Source organism: Aspergillus sydowii (genome assembly GCF_001890705.1).
Source record: "Aspergillus sydowii CBS 593.65 unplaced genomic scaffold ASPSYscaffold_1, whole genome shotgun sequence".
NCBI lineage: Eukaryota > Fungi > Ascomycota > Eurotiomycetes > Eurotiales > Aspergillaceae > Aspergillus > Aspergillus sydowii.
Genome location: NW_024467859.1, coordinates 730,361 through 745,267, shown reverse-complemented (window position 1 = coordinate 745,267; position 14,907 = coordinate 730,361). Strand labels below are relative to the sequence as shown.

At 50.4% G+C, this 14,907-nt stretch overlaps 5 protein-coding genes across 5 annotated transcripts; 3 read left to right on the top strand and 2 right to left on the bottom strand.

Moving 5' to 3' along the window:
- The first annotated feature begins 451 nt into the window (after positions 1–451).
- ASPSYDRAFT_38078 (putative G-patch domain protein) lies at positions 452–3,262 on the top strand. Its single transcript, XM_040845638.1, has 2 exons — positions 452–568; positions 614–3,262. The coding sequence occupies exon 2, from the start codon at positions 783–785 to the stop codon at positions 2,907–2,909; it is 2,127 nt and encodes a 708-aa protein (XP_040707314.1). The 5' UTR covers positions 452–568; positions 614–782; the 3' UTR covers positions 2,910–3,262.
- ASPSYDRAFT_38077 (uncharacterized protein) lies at positions 3,121–4,480 on the top strand. Its single transcript, XM_040845637.1, has 3 exons — positions 3,121–3,280; positions 3,341–4,189; positions 4,277–4,480. The coding sequence occupies exons 1-3, from the start codon at positions 3,278–3,280 to the stop codon at positions 4,415–4,417; spliced, it is 993 nt and encodes a 330-aa protein (XP_040707313.1). The 5' UTR covers positions 3,121–3,277; the 3' UTR covers positions 4,418–4,480.
- Positions 4,481–4,953: 473 nt separating this feature from the next.
- On the bottom strand, positions 4,954–10,139 carry ASPSYDRAFT_142051 (uncharacterized protein; the record flags this gene model as incomplete). Its single annotated transcript, XM_040841210.1, has 12 exons — positions 4,954–5,177; positions 5,271–5,896; positions 5,947–6,347; positions 6,397–7,830; positions 7,881–8,070; positions 8,121–8,180; positions 8,229–8,312; positions 8,363–8,855; positions 8,926–9,003; positions 9,062–9,078; positions 9,135–9,186; positions 9,245–10,139. 12 exons carry the CDS (start codon positions 10,137–10,139, stop codon positions 4,954–4,956), a joined length of 4,554 nt encoding a protein of 1,517 aa, XP_040707312.1.
- A 1,191-nt stretch (positions 10,140–11,330) lies between these two features.
- ASPSYDRAFT_239375 (ribosomal RNA processing 1 family protein) lies at positions 11,331–13,048 on the top strand. The gene is made up of 3 exons (XM_040844127.1): positions 11,331–11,825; positions 11,878–11,985; positions 12,053–13,048. The coding sequence occupies exons 1-3, from the start codon at positions 11,777–11,779 to the stop codon at positions 12,862–12,864; spliced, it is 969 nt and encodes a 322-aa protein (XP_040707311.1). The 5' UTR covers positions 11,331–11,776; the 3' UTR covers positions 12,865–13,048.
- A 183-nt stretch (positions 13,049–13,231) lies between these two features.
- ASPSYDRAFT_138896 (putative sphingosine kinase (SphK)) lies at positions 13,232–14,873 on the bottom strand (the record flags this gene model as incomplete). Its single annotated transcript, XM_040840885.1, has 3 exons — positions 13,232–14,544; positions 14,630–14,686; positions 14,744–14,873. 3 exons carry the CDS (start codon positions 14,871–14,873, stop codon positions 13,232–13,234), a joined length of 1,500 nt encoding a protein of 499 aa, XP_040707310.1.
- Positions 14,874–14,907: the final 34 nt, after the last annotated feature.

Sequence of the window (14,907 nt, the reverse complement as noted above, 5' to 3'; positions counted from 1 at the left end):
CTGCCACGCCTCGTATTTCCTCCAACCCAAATCAATAGCTGCTGGTGACCGGTTTCCCCTTCACCAGATGACATATGTCAGCTCAACCCAGCCACCCGGTTAACCTCGTGCCTGATACCGCACCTAGTCGTGCTTGGAATGACCGGGTGCTTTGGGCACGTACAGCGCTGCAATACACTCCGTAGCTCATCGGGATCATCCCGCACAAGATCACGAGGGTTGAGGTGATGCATCACAGCGCTCTGCGGCAATTGCTCGATTTGTCTAGAGAGTTCTTGATCTCCTGTAGATATACTGCCACCAGATTCGCTACCACTTGAGCCCTTGAAACAAAGAAACAATCTGCGTGAATAGTAATGGCTGCAGCAAAACTTTTGTTTCAAGTGAATCATCTAGAGTAATAAACCAGACTGGCAGTTGATTGATTTTGTCCAAGCTCGCAGGAGTATACGAGCCACAGCTGTGGCGGTGCAATAACCTTCTGGCGTCACTTGTCCCATTCTTTACATCTTCAGCCTTCCACCAGCGCTTGACTTGAGCTCAAAACAACTTGTTTGCTTTTCTGAAGGTATATTCCGCATGTGCTGTCCGAATAATGTCGCTAATTAAATAGTGATCGCTATGCCTGGCTCTGTCTTATAACACCAAAGAATGGCCAGCAAAAGAACGCGCGCGGCTTTCGAAGCCGACTTCCAGGCCCAGCAATCACCCTACGCTTTCTTTGGGACCCCTCTTCCGCCACTCGATGAAGGCACTCGAGACGATGGATCATACGTGCCGGTATGGAAGCAGGAGGTGACAGACGACCGGGGAAGGAAACGCCTACATGGCGCCTTCACCGGTGGGTTCAGTGCCGGGTGAGCCTACGATTCAGCGACCTCCTTGGACAACACACTAAAGTGGCCCTCTGTCTCAGGTATTTTAACACTGTCGGGTCGAAAGAGGGATGGACACCTTCGACATTTGTGTCTTCGCGTCAAAATCGAGCAAAGGATGCGCCGAAACAGCGAGCGGAGGACTTTATGGATGAGGATGATATTCGAGAGGCAGAAGAAGCGCGGAAGGTACAAACGAACGAAGATTTCTCTGGGTTTGGCTCCACGGCTACGGACGCAACGCGCCGTGGTGGATTAATGGATATCTTCAAGGTGTCGGGTGAAACCATTGGCGTGAAACTGTTGAAGAAGATGGGATGGAGGGAAGGACAAGGTATTGGTCCGAAAGTGAGACGGAAAGCCGATTTGGGAGACGGAAAAGCCCATGCAGGCGATGGGGCGGACAAAACGTACCTATTTGCACCGGAGAATCCGCCGATGGTTGCGTTTGTACGCAAGACCGACCATAAGGGACTGGGGTTTGAAGGTGAAGCTCGTCTTGGCTCCCATCAGGAAGAGCGTGAGGGGTCTGATGAGGATGCCGATTCTTTCTTCGGACGGCGGCTCAACACCAACAAACAAAAGCAATCCAAACCCCAGAAACCTCGACGAGGAGCTTTCGGTGTTGGTGTACTCAATGATACGGGATCAGATGATGAGGACCCTTACTCTCTTGGTCCACGGATTTCATATAACCGTACTCTTGGTGGTGATAAAAAGAAGAAACCCAAAATGAAAGCCACAGACGATGCGAAGTCTGCCTTGGGGTCGTCTAACCCTCTCTTAAGCACCAAGCCGGTCTTTATCCCCAAGAAGACAATTGCCGCCAAGGGTGCTGCTGGTTTCAGGAAATGCCATGATGGTCGTCTGCCGCTTGATGGATTTCTACTGGCGGAGGGTATATCGAGTCTTTCGCTATCTTCGGACAAGAAATATGCCCCGCCAGAGATACCCAAAGACTGGAAATCTAAGAAGGCGCCTTTTAAACAGCGGGATGCCTCTGATTACGTGTCTCCTGCGGAGGCAGCTAGAGCTTCAACTCTAGATCCAGTATCGCGGGCAGCACTTTTGGGAGAAGACCAATTACCAGCAAAGTCTATATTTGACTGGATGACCCCCGAAGGCCGGGAAAAAATTGCGAAGCTTACAGGCCAGACGAATCTACCACCGGCATTAGGTGAAAAGGCCCCAAAGGGTTATGAACTTTCAGATTCGCAAAGGCAAAAGCAACTATGGGATCTTGTACCCAAGCTAGATAAACTAGTGGCCGTGCAAGCTCTTACGCGCGCTGCCAGCGGCTGGATGCCGTACTCAGATGACGAAGCTAAACGGGCCCGCTACCGGACATTTCTTGAAATCCGAGCTGGTCTTCGCGACACTCTCCCAGAGCGTGCGTCAGGCTCTAGTACTGATGAGTGGGTTACAGAGCTCGACGAATTTGCTCGAGCGGCGGAAGTCTTCAAGCCTGTGTCCGGAGTGATGGCATCGCGATTTACATCCGCCTCTTCCGGCCCAAAGGGGACTTCGGATGAATCAGAGTCTGACGCGAACACGCCATTACTCAGTAAGCCCAGCGAAAAGCCTGAGGACCCAGCGATAGCGGCTGCAAAAATTGGCATGTTCGGGCCGATGACACGCACCACGATCTCGTTTTACCCCACCCGTTTATTATGCAAACGGTTCAACATCAAACCTCCCAGCCATGTGCAGGTTGACCCTGGAGAACCGTCCGGTGGATCTTCCTCATCAGCCGGAGGTCGCTTCCAGTCCGCGGGATATCAGACAGACACTCGACCGCGAGAACTTGTGTCGCAAGATGCCATGAATCAGCTTATGCTTGCGGCTGGTGGGGGCGGAGCTCTGGGCCCGTCCCGTGGAGACTCTGCGTCTGCATCGGCAACCCCAACGCCAAAGCCCCAACAGGCGCCTGTTGTCATCGAAGCAGATCGCAACGAAGCTCTGGAGGCTGAACGACCAGGTGAGGCAGTATTTAAGGCAATATTTGGCAGTGATGACGAAGACGAGGAGGAGTGAAAGCAGGACAAGCGACCCACCGGGGCGTCAGATTAGCCATTCTAATGTACTACCACGGCGCTAGTAAATAAAGTAACGAAAGTACACAAATTAGACAGAAAACCCCGCAGAGCAAAGCACTCTTGGGCGAATCTTAAGCTTCTGATTGCACGACAGGTGGTGAGACTAACAGTGCGAACCACGGAAACTTTATGTCACCGTGGAGTATATTAGACAATCCCCCCCGTTGGAGAACTTCGTATTTAGAGACCGTTCCTAGCTGCTGCTCTTTCATCGATTCTTCGCCCCATTCGCCCCATTCACCCCATTCTTTCTCTCATCCTATGCTTCAACGTCACAGCTGATGGAGCCGACTCCCTTCCTCCAAGATGGTGCGTACCTTGCTATCGCTAAATTCTCTTGTAGCAATCACTGACCTCAACCGACCGCAGGGCTGCTGCTTCTCCGTGTCGCGTGATACCCACGACGCTCAGTCCCCCTCAGAAGAACACCACCACCACCACAACAACAATCACGACACAACGAACGAACCCTCATCGACCCGACCCCATCGATCCTCATCCCTAACCTCCCCGTCCTCGTCTTCCCGCCACCGACCGGCCCTTATCCTCAACCACCACCCCTCGTCCTCACGGCAATCCCGCCAGAAGCAACCACCCCGAAATCAAACCCCAGTCCCGCTGCCCGAGCACATTAATGCGCCTATCCGCCCGCACATCTGGAACAGCAAGAGACGCCTATGGACGCGCACCCTTCTCGATCGCGAACGCATCGAGTTCTTCGAAACCCGCGTCACCGGTCGTCCCGAAGTATGGGCTGCGCTATCCGCTGCTCTGACGTTTATGCGGAACGAGGACTTTGCGACCGCGCAAAGCATTATCGATGCAGCAGGCGTGACTGTTCCAACAGGGGATCTTTGTCAAGGTTGCTATGATGAGCAGGGGGTACTTTACCGGTTGCCGAGGTGCATCGTGAGTGACCCAGATAATATTGTTGTCGATGAGGATGAAGATGGGAGTACGGACGGGGAGGATGTAGATGTGGGATTTGAGGCAGATGATAGGAAGGACTTTGGTGATGAAGTAGAGTCTGGGGATGAGTTGATTGCGGAGGATGGTGAAAATGACCGGAGGAGGGACGAGAAGGGGAAGACGAGTGAGCGCGACTTGATCCGGGTGAAGGCGAGGTTGAGTGATCGTGATGGAGAGGACCTTGTCGTCACCGCGGATAAGGCACAAAATGTCGGGTTTCTTGCACGGAAGGTGCAGCAGGAAGTCGGAGTGAGTCTACACTTCTCACTTTTTCCCTCTCTTTTCTACTTGCATTGCTTTAATTTAAGGAGCACCGACAACTAACAGAAAATATAGATACCCAGGACACAGCGCGTCCGAATCGCCTACCTAGGCAAGATCCTCAAAGAGAATACACCACTCGTCGACCAGGGCTGGAAACCAGGCAATGTAGTAAATGCTATGGTTGTTGCGCGGCGACCATCAACCTCATCCTGACCTCACAACTACACGACTTCCATCTTCTACACCCCTTCACCCCCCCCCCCCGGGAAGCCCAACGACTCCTATCCTTGTATATTTCCCAATCACACTCTACAAACGATGCAACACTTGTACGAGTTCACGATAACACATACCCCAATTCCTCTGGGCAGCCGGCGTTTGATAAACTTCAACTTCCAGAATACAGCGCATTGCATTATACCCCTCGTCGGCTGTCTTTCTTGTTAAATTCAATTTATCTACGAACTACACCCCCAATCTACATAGTGCAAACATAGGAATCTAAACACTTTCAATCTGCCTACATCTTCGTGGCAATATGAAATAGAGGTCAAGTTCACGACCTGTTCACTTAGATCATCCTCGTCAAACTCGATTCTCCAAAATGTTGCATACAAGTTATAAGAATCCACCCTCAACTCTTCCAATTCTATATATTAACGAACTCTGTCAAGGTAAGTCACTACCTCATTCCCGCAACTGCTTTTAAACCTAACTTCCAACCAACTAGACCATACACTAAAGGAAACCTAGAGCAACCTTCCATTATCCGCCTCCTTCCCCTTCGGCGTCTCCCCAGAGCGCCTCTTGAACACACGACAAACAAACACTGCTCCCCGCTTAACACCACGAACTATACTCGTCGGATTCCAGTTTCGGACCCGGAAGATGTAGTAGAGCGCTACCGTCCCAAAGATATTAAACCCAATGTAGGCCCAACCGATGCCCCAATTTCGCCAGCGTTCTGAGTAGTCTGTTTATATAAAAAGTCCATGGTTAGTTTGGCTTATTTTATTACGTTGTGTCGGTTTAGTTGGAAAGGAAAGGAAGAAGAAGGATCACGTACAAATATTCGACGCAGCAAGGTATTGATCTGCGCTTCTAAGGGCGCAGTATTGGCAGTTCTGGGTAGCATCCTGATTATACAGCCTCCCCGGTGCGACCTGGAGGTAAGCACTCATATACTGTCCACAGGTCTGTCCAGAAGGAGGGTTAAACACGCTCATTTCCGCATCCGAGCACACAATCGCTCGGCCATGGAGACCCGTCGCCGTAAGACCCGAGATAAGATACGTCAGCGGGGAAACGCGGTACATGAAGATCCAGAACCCCGGCAGAGCATTGGGTGGTTGCATAACACCGTTGAAGACAAGGGTCATCATGAACATCAGGGTTGCGATTGTGCCACCTGTTTCTGCGTCGGGGAGGGCGGAGATGATGAATGTCGCGAATGTCGATGTGAAGACAAAGAATTGGATTGTAAAGAGGAGCATCAGACCCTGTCGGTGCGGGGCTTGGTTGGCGCCATAGACGGGGAAGTAGTAGCAAGCCCAGGAGACGACACCGGCGAGGACCTGCCAGGGTATTTCAACAAGGACGTTGGCGATTATGAAGGCGGCCCAAGAATATGCTTTTGAGGGGCGTTCGCGGACTTCGTAGAGGGAGCGCTGGACGACGAACTTGGGCATTATCCTAGACGAACTTTAGTAGGTGTACAGGGAATAAGTATGTGCGATACGTACTGTTGCACTAAGGTGGAGAAAATAGAGGTGAGCATGAATGCGCTGAATAGTACGTCCTGGAAACCCTGTTGGGAGCTGTCGGGCTTGAAGAAGGTGAAACCGATGAAAAGAGCGGAGGCAATGGCTAGAATTAGCTTTGCCCAAATGTATACGGGCTCACGCCAGTACTGCTGGAATACACGCAGGGTTACGTGCCACAGTTGGTTAGTGAAGGGCATGGCATATTCGCGGTGCGTATTGTCTTGCTCCTCCGACGGGGCAGAAGCCCTATCTTTATGGATCCGGCCAATCTCATTTTGGATTTCTTTGGCTTCTTTGCTTTCGTTCCAAACGACTGGCCAGTCCTGACTCGACTTTCCAGAGGCACCGGCCCCAATTACTTCAAGGATATACTCCGCAGGCTGCATGAGTTAGCACATATAGCAGGCCTAGGGGGTAATGGAGACTGACATTCTCAGATGGGCCACATTTCCGTGCTCCGTTTGATTCAAAATAATTGAGTAGTGTATGAGAATCTTTTCCAATATCTCCGAAGTAGACAGTTCTACCTCCCTTGGCTAGAAACAATAGTCGATCAAATTGTTGGAAGAGCATAGCGCTGGGTTGATGGATAGTAGACAACACCGCTTGGCCGCGATCCGCAAGCTTGCGCAAAAAGGCACAAATTGACCAAGAGCTTTGCGAATCCAGGCCACTTGTCGGCTCGTCAAGGAATATGAGCAGCGCAGGTTTAGCTGCAAGTTCAACACCAATCGTTAACAGCTTGCGCTGTTCAACATTCAAGCCCTCACCGGGGGTACCGACGATAGCATCTGCAAAGTCTTGCATACTAAGCATTTCAATGACTTCCTCGACATACTCGTATTTTTCAGCCTTTGATACTGTCTTTGGCTGACGTAGTAATGCGCTGAAGCGTAATGCTTCCCTCACAGTCGTGGTAGAAAGGTGTAGGTCTTGCTGCTGGACGTACCCCGTTTTTCTCTGGAAACTGGAATCAAGCGGCTTGCCATCAACAAACATGTCGCCTGTAACAACACCAATAGAAACCCGTTTCGCGAGTACATCGAGAAGTGTTGTTTTCCCGGCCCCTGAGACACCCATTAATGCCGTCAACGTACCCGGTTTCACCCACCCATTAACGTTATCCAACAGCCGACGCTGGCCGCCTTTGACAGGGATGTCATAACACACATTTCGCCAGGTAAAAATGCTGTGCTGTTCTGGAATCGCAGAGGTATTCGCTTGTGCAGCCTCATTTGGCTTTTCAGCTAAAGCGGTATTCTCAGGCGGTGCATCTCCCTGATCCTTGTCGAGGTTGCGCATCTGTGGCGGCACATGGCCGCGGCGGAATACCAGAAACTCGGCCTTAGACGATGTGGCTGAATTGACCTCAGTCGCAACCAGGTATACTACGGTAAAGAAAATCCAAAAACCTATCAGAATCCCGAGATTCCTCCATTCGTGGGCATATGTATAACGGTACTGAGCCCAGATGTAGGAGTCTCCCGAGACGGTCCGCTCTCCCGCCACACTTCCTCGGACTGCACAAATGAAGGAATCTCCGCTGAGGCTCGGATATGCGGGTACAAATTGTGAGCACTCGAATCGTCGGCCGTGAAACTCGTTGGCTACCATAGCCTCGAAGGTATAGAACACCGGGTTAATCCACCTAATCCAGCTGAACCACGGAACATCCGACATTTGCGGTGTGGGAATCACGAAACCAGTATAAATAATGATAGCCAGTACCATTACTCCAGCCATGGACATCGCTTGGGATAAGGTCTTTGTCGATGCTGCTAGAGTTCGGAAGACTGCCGACATGGCGAGAGTGCTGAGAAATGTGAAAAGGAAAAAGATAAAAAATTGCGAAGGTTCATAACGCTGTGCCAGTTAGCATTATTGTGACATACAGGCATAATAACTACACCTACCAGCCCGGCCAGGAAGTAATAGATTATGTTGAAGACGACGGCTGAAACAAATTTGACCGGAATATCGGACACGATCCCGCCAAATGCCTCAGCGAAAGGATGAACGAAGGCGTACGATGCTTGTTTCTCGACAATTGGACGCTGGTCGTAGAGCGAATTGATCTCGGTAATACTGATAAGAGCATTCATCCTGGGGCATATCAGTTGTGTTTCCATTCAGCATCAAGGTCAGGCACTTACAAAACAGCGAAAAATAGAGCGGCTCCTTTACTTTGAAACCCGGCGGAGGCGTTCGGGGTCCTGAACATGTTAGAAACATCGTCCAGTATGTATCCCACAAGACCTTACCCGAAGTATATAGAACCAATAATAAGAGACATCACAATTCGACCAATAACAGTTGTCAACGTAGACGGTTTGTCGTTCCATATCCTAGTCGACGTCAGTCGAAAGATATAAGGTGCACTCTGCGGACTGGATACCTTTGATAAGCTCGAATTGTACAAAGCTTAACCTGCATTGGAATAGAAATGACATAGGGACTTTTAGACCTGACGTGCTTTGCCTGTTTGTGCCGCTTCGCCTGACCATATGTTTGCGCAGCCTCTCCTCCGAGAGGGAACTCCTCCGAATGATCAGCGATGTCTTGCTTAAGATCGGAGAAGTACGGGCTATTCTTCCAGTATTTCTCGAATTCCTCAGGCGTTCGTGGGACCTTATTTTCCATCCCCTCGCGCGCTATACGCTCCTGTGGGTTGGTTACGGACGTCAGAAAGTCACCGGTCGTCTGGCGTGGAGGACAATAAAAGCCCATCTCCTCAAAATATCCCTTTGCATCGCTGCAGGGTCCGAAGTAGATTTCGCGTCCTTCGTATAAGACAACAGCTTTGTCAAAGATGTCATAGATTGCCTGTGAAGCCTGATAAATTGCAACGGCATGGCAAGTGCCAGCAACATTTGCAGACACGCGCAAGGCTTAAAAAGGCATTGATCAGTTTTGTCTATTTCTATAGGAAACTTCCATGGATGACCGGCTAAAGCTTACCCTTTGCAAATTCTAAGGCGCTTGCAGAATCAAGTCCTCTTGTACTGTTGTCCCATGCCGCAACAGGTGCCCCCGACACTGTACGTACGTCAGTATTAACTCAGCAGCTTAAGACAGTCATGATTTAAAGGCTTACAGGCCATTTCAGCAATACTATATATGGGTTAGCTTTACGTCATTTTATGGTTGCGATAAATATGAGAGCAAACCTGACTCGTTTTCTCTCACCACCAGAAACACCTCGTATATAGTCATCGCCAACTATAACATAGTCAGAAACGGATGTCAGGGGCATAAACCTCAAGTGTGGATACCGTACCTTTGGTGTTGTAGGTGTGTGATAGACCGAAAATAGACATGGCGACTTTGGTAACGTAGCTGGCGAACTGGTGACGATCGACTCCCTCTAATCGGTGCTCGGGAGTTCTCGCTGCTGCTGCAAACTCCAGGGTTTGTCCCACTGTAAGATGAGCAAAATGCTTGTCCACTTCCTGGTTGTATAGAACCTCTCCCTTGTATTCCTTAAGCATAGTCTCCTGCGAAATTCCACCATACTGAATCTCCGAGTCTTTCCCGAGTTTCAGTCCATGGAGCTGACCACATAGTGATTTTAAAAACGTCGAACAACCACTACCGGGTCGCCCCAAGACGATCAAGAGTTCGCCGCTCCTGATTAACCCGTTGAAATCGTGTAAAATGTGCTTCTCGGGGGACCGCTTGAATAACAGTTCATTAAGCCGCAAGGGCGCAGCAAAGAGAGAGGCCACAGTATTTTGGTACTGCAATGCCGACCCCGAACCAGATACATTGAGGTTCTGGAACGAGATGCCCATCGATGGCGGCCGGGGAAACCCTTCCCTATCTATGAGCTTCATCATTTTACGTGCCCATTTGTAGTGATCAAACTGGTCAGTCGTTGGATCGAAGGCTGGGTCGTCGAGAGCCATTTCGTCGACAGTGTCCATTCGCTGTATGCCCTTTCCACCGGCACCAACACCAGCACTAGCACTGGAAGTGCGTCTAGGAAAGTTCGAGGCAATGCGAGTCAACTCTGCCTTGCCCTCAGGGTTGATTTCATCGAAAAATGTCGTATCATCTTGGGCCACCCTTGAATTTTGGCGACTGCGGTACTGTGTTTGAGGGATTTCGTGGATCTCATCCTGTTGCTCCGAGCTCTGGTGGGAGCTACTGCTGAGTTCCTCGTTCTTAGCCATTTCGATACCGCGCCCAGTCACAATGGCACTGGGGTCGCACTGTCTATGGAGGAGAGAGGAACGTAATGGGAAAGGAAAGGAGAAAACGAAAGGCGCAAAAGGGTATCAGCAGTTCCAGTGGGCAAACGCTCCGGAGACAGGAAGCCGAACTGGTGCAACTCCGCAACAGCACGTATCATCTGACTGGAAGGAAAAAAGATGTACTTGGAAAAAGACGACAAAAAGAGCCAGCAGTGATGTCGGCCAATGGCCATTGGAAACAAGTCCGGGGTACACTCTTTCGGGGTTCTGATGTGAACCGTGGGTGACAGTAATGAGTACGCTGGATGGTTGGCTCTTAGGGATCGCAGGGATCGCAGGACTGCGATTTGCCGACGTGGGCATCGTGATGTCATGAAAACGGAGACGCAGTGGGCTCTAGTGTAACAATAAACAGAAGATAGCATGGGAAGGGGAATTTCAAGATTGCGACGAGGGGCCAGGACTGGTCGAATGAGAGCATTCCGGATGCGGTCCAGACTACTATAAGGATGATCTCCCACAACAAGACAGCTTTAAGGTTTCACGCTCCCTGATGCTGATGGTGCTCACTGCTTACTGGTCCGTTCTCAAGAGATTGAACCAGCTCCAACCCAAGTCGCCCGTCCTCTGTTGGAAACTCGTGTACACCAGACTTGCTCCCAATGGAGGCCGACACCCGCCCGAAGCTCCACCATCTCGGAGGTACCACTCTTGCTGTCAGCATCAAGTACTGTAGCAGTAAATACTAGGTACTACCTGGAGCACTGCAAACAGCTGCCGGCATTCGTACTTCGTACTTCGCATCGCGGAAAGTTGTTAGCTCTTGCTTGCGCCCAGAGCCAAGAGTGATCAGCAACATTGACGCTAAGCAGCTCCATCCATTGGGCTGATGCCACAAAACTCTCCACTGACTCGTCGATCTCGAAACCAATTTCCGAGCATAACTCGGCATAAGTGTCTTGTAGTCAGCGGAGGTATCTCTTGTTATTCGCATCCGAAATACTACTGGAAAGACAGAACTCCGACGGAAGAGTGCAATTACTGAAACGGTATTTCAGTTCCTAAATTCAAAGGCCGTTATTCACTACAGATAGCGGATACTATTCCGCTCCAGGTCCATGTGCAAGCTCGGCGAATAGTGCGTGCAGGCCAACCTCATAGAAACGTCACTCCTCTGCTGTCACGAAAGTCATTTGGCAGCCGACACACACTGTACAATGCCGTTGGTAATTCGTGTACTGGAGTAACCGGATGCCCACCTATGGCATCGATTCGCTTGCATTGCTATGGAGATTCGAGCAGTGAAGACTGGAAAGTTGGAGACCGGGTTATCTCTACGCCCACTCAAGCAGCTGCACGTGATTCGACGAAGTGCTCCCCACTAGCAAGGACCAAACAGTGCAAACATTAAAAAAAAAAGTCATGGATGCGATAGCGACTCAAGATTTCGTTAGCATTGCACTTATGAAACTTGCATTTTAGATTTGCGGATCAAATTATCTTCGCTGCGATCCATTGCTTGGGCGTCTACAAACTATTAGCAATTGATACCACCATCACAATTGCCATTGCCATTGCCTTCTACGATTGACAACGAGGCTTTAATAACCCCCAACATGACAGACCTTGCGAAGACTCCCTTCGTAAGGGAGCTCGCCTCAAGCGGCATGCCCCCTACTCCTGCAACTCGGACATCAATGCTAACAATAATATTTAGACAAAAAGATCCGCGACAAAGCCACCGACTCCCTCTCTCTCTTCCTCCGGTCCAAAACCGACCTATCCCTCCTCGACTTCCTCAAACTCTGGAAAGGCTTGTTCTTCTGTACGATCCGTCTTGTACCTCAAATAAACTACCAGAAGACCATCAGACTAATTCAAATGACGACCAGGCTTCTACCACTCCGACCGCCCCCTCACCCAACAAGCTCTCGCTCGCAACCTCTCCTACACGCTCGTCCCCTCTCTTCCCCAGACAACAGTGCACCGCTTTCTCCGCGCATTCTGGATAACCATCGGCCGCGAATTCCATGCCATTGATCGTCTGCGACTAGACAAGTACCTGTACCTGATTCGCTCATACGTCGGCGTTGCATTCCAAGTCTTCCTCAAGAATAACAACTCCGCAACCGCCAACGGCGCTAACAAGAAGCGCAAAAGAGAGCAAACCACAGCGTCCAAGAAGCGCTCAAAGTCGAAGTCAAAGTCGAAGTCGAAATATGCCGATGATGAAGACGAACACGAGGAGGAGCAGGAGCAGGAGGATGGGTCATCACTGACAAACTCGAACTGGGCGGATCTACAAGCTTACCTTGACATAATCACCGAAGGTCCTCTGCACCCGTTGAACTTCGATCCGAGCCAGCCAAAGACCGATGAGGAGAACGGTGTTATTCCAATGCCACATGGGCCTGACGGGTTGCGGTACCACTTGCTTGATATCTGGATTGATGAGATTGAGAAGGTTCTTGAGATTGACCCCGAGAGCGGAAAACCTGTTGGTGAGGTTCCGATGGAGATGCTACTGGCCCCGGTTGAGAGGCTGAAGAAAGAAAGCGCGCACAGGCCTGTTAGGATCAGGGCCACGGAGACGCTGGATGACGAGCGATTAGTTGAATGGGGCTTCAAGGAGAGGAAGGCGGACAAGGCTGAAAGTGAGGATGAGGAGAGTGAGGAGGAGTGGGGTGGATTTGGGGATGATTAGTCGGTTTCCGTTTGTATCTATAGTAAAAAGCAATGTGTTGAACCAAGGTAGAATTATTACAAAGCCCGCTAGCAGAGCGCAATTATAGAAATGTGTTTATTATATGACTCTACCTCGTGTCTTTAGGGATATGAAATACCAGGTCTAATAAACCCAACCCCGAGCCAAACCCAAAGACCGATATGGGTATAAAAATACAAGAACCAAACCGTAGCAGTGCTTGGGTTTCAAAAGTCGTCGTCCACTTGGGTATCATCAGTGAGGGAAGACGGCAGGGGCGAGTGTGTATGTAGGTGTCTATACAGAGGAAAAAAGGGGGAAATTGGGGTATATCTGCGTGCTTCGACTTGACTCAGTCAGTAAACCGTTATGACCGAGGCCCCGGCGCTTCGTAAATATGTCCGGACTTCGAGAGAACTGTGCCGAGACCCTTGTGGATTTCGACCTGGAATGCTTCGAACGGTATCTTTTCGCCATCGACGCTAATGTACCCCTCCTTCTGTCGAGGGGTAAGTCGAAAAGCGAGAGCCTTGCGAATGTCAACTACCGGCATGTCAAAGAATGTGCCTTCCGGGACTTCGGTCATCATTTTGAGAACCCTGGAGCGGCTAGTTGTACCATCCACGGTGACAATATCCATAAGCCCATCGTTAGGTACTGAAGCCGGGAAGAAGTTCGTATCCTTGGAGACTATTGCCATGTTCCCTGCGTAGAAATTGCCGATTGTGTCTCCCTTTACAACCTCCCAGTCCTTGGGCAGTTCATCGAGAACAGTGCCATACTCAAGCTTTGGAAGGCCTTCGTCTTTTTCGGCGCCATCTGTAGAGCGAGCAGGCGGGGTGCCGCTCACGTATGTGTTATAATGGTTCTTTATAGCGGTTTTATCGTCTATCACCACCTTTATAGCAAGGTCACAAGGGTATATTGCTTGGTGCATGAGCCGCGTTAAAAAGCCGTAGGTAAAGCGGTGGGCCCCCATCCATCGGATGTTATCTGTACCCAAATCCGAATCCGCGACGATACCGAAAGATTGGGATAGGAATGATAGTGTACGAGTGGTTCCCTGTGTGATGGACATCAAGTCCATTGGCATGCGCAATCCCTTAACGATGGCCAAAGCAGCGATGGAAACACTCCCGGTCCCGGTAAGGTTCCAGGCCATCGCGTTTCCAGAGCCACAGGGCAACATCGTAACAGCCAGCTTTGCTAATGCTTCCCCAGCATTCGGCTTCTTCGCGAGACCATTGAAGACTTCATATGGTAGACCATCACCAGAGCAGCACACAATAGCATCGTACGCGTTGATGTCTATCTGCTCGCAGATCTCTGTAGCATGCCCGCTGTGTGTTGTCTCCTGCACATCGATTTCGCAGTGGGCGGCCGCAAAGACTGGTTCCGCATATGTCCGGTATAATTTAGCCGCGGTCCCCTTGCCTCCGAACGGGTTTATCAGGATCTTGAGTCGCTTGTATCGCTGCGCATTACCGTACGCAAGGGTAAGCAGTTTTGACGTCCACGTCTCGACTGTCACTTTCTCTTCGGGCGTGATCGGGTATTGCAGCGCGGTTACGGCGATGTCATGCTTACTCGCATGCTCCGCGTAGGTGATGGTTAAGCCGGCCGAGGATATACTCGTGTCAAGGACATTGTATAGGGAGATGGAATGCGTAAGCTTGTTCGCTTTACTAAAAGTCAGTCTCTATTGTATTTGTGCCGGTAGCGTTCGGTAGGCAGAAGATACGCGAGTTGCGAAGTGATAACATACTTGGTTTGGGAATCAGACCACAACATGTACGGTCCGGTTTGCGCATGGCACGCTCGTCTGCAGAGCATGCCAATTAACTCAATACATCAATCGCAATCATTGGACAGTACGTACCGACTATTAGAAGGGAATCGCCGCCTAATGTGAGGGACACCGATTGTCCCACCAGCAGAGTCGAATCATGGCCGAGCAAGCGGAGGTGGGAATCGGATTGATTCGTGCAGGGTGTGCTATTGAAAGCCATTTTTCTCGACAACGCGCCGAAGCATAGGAACAAA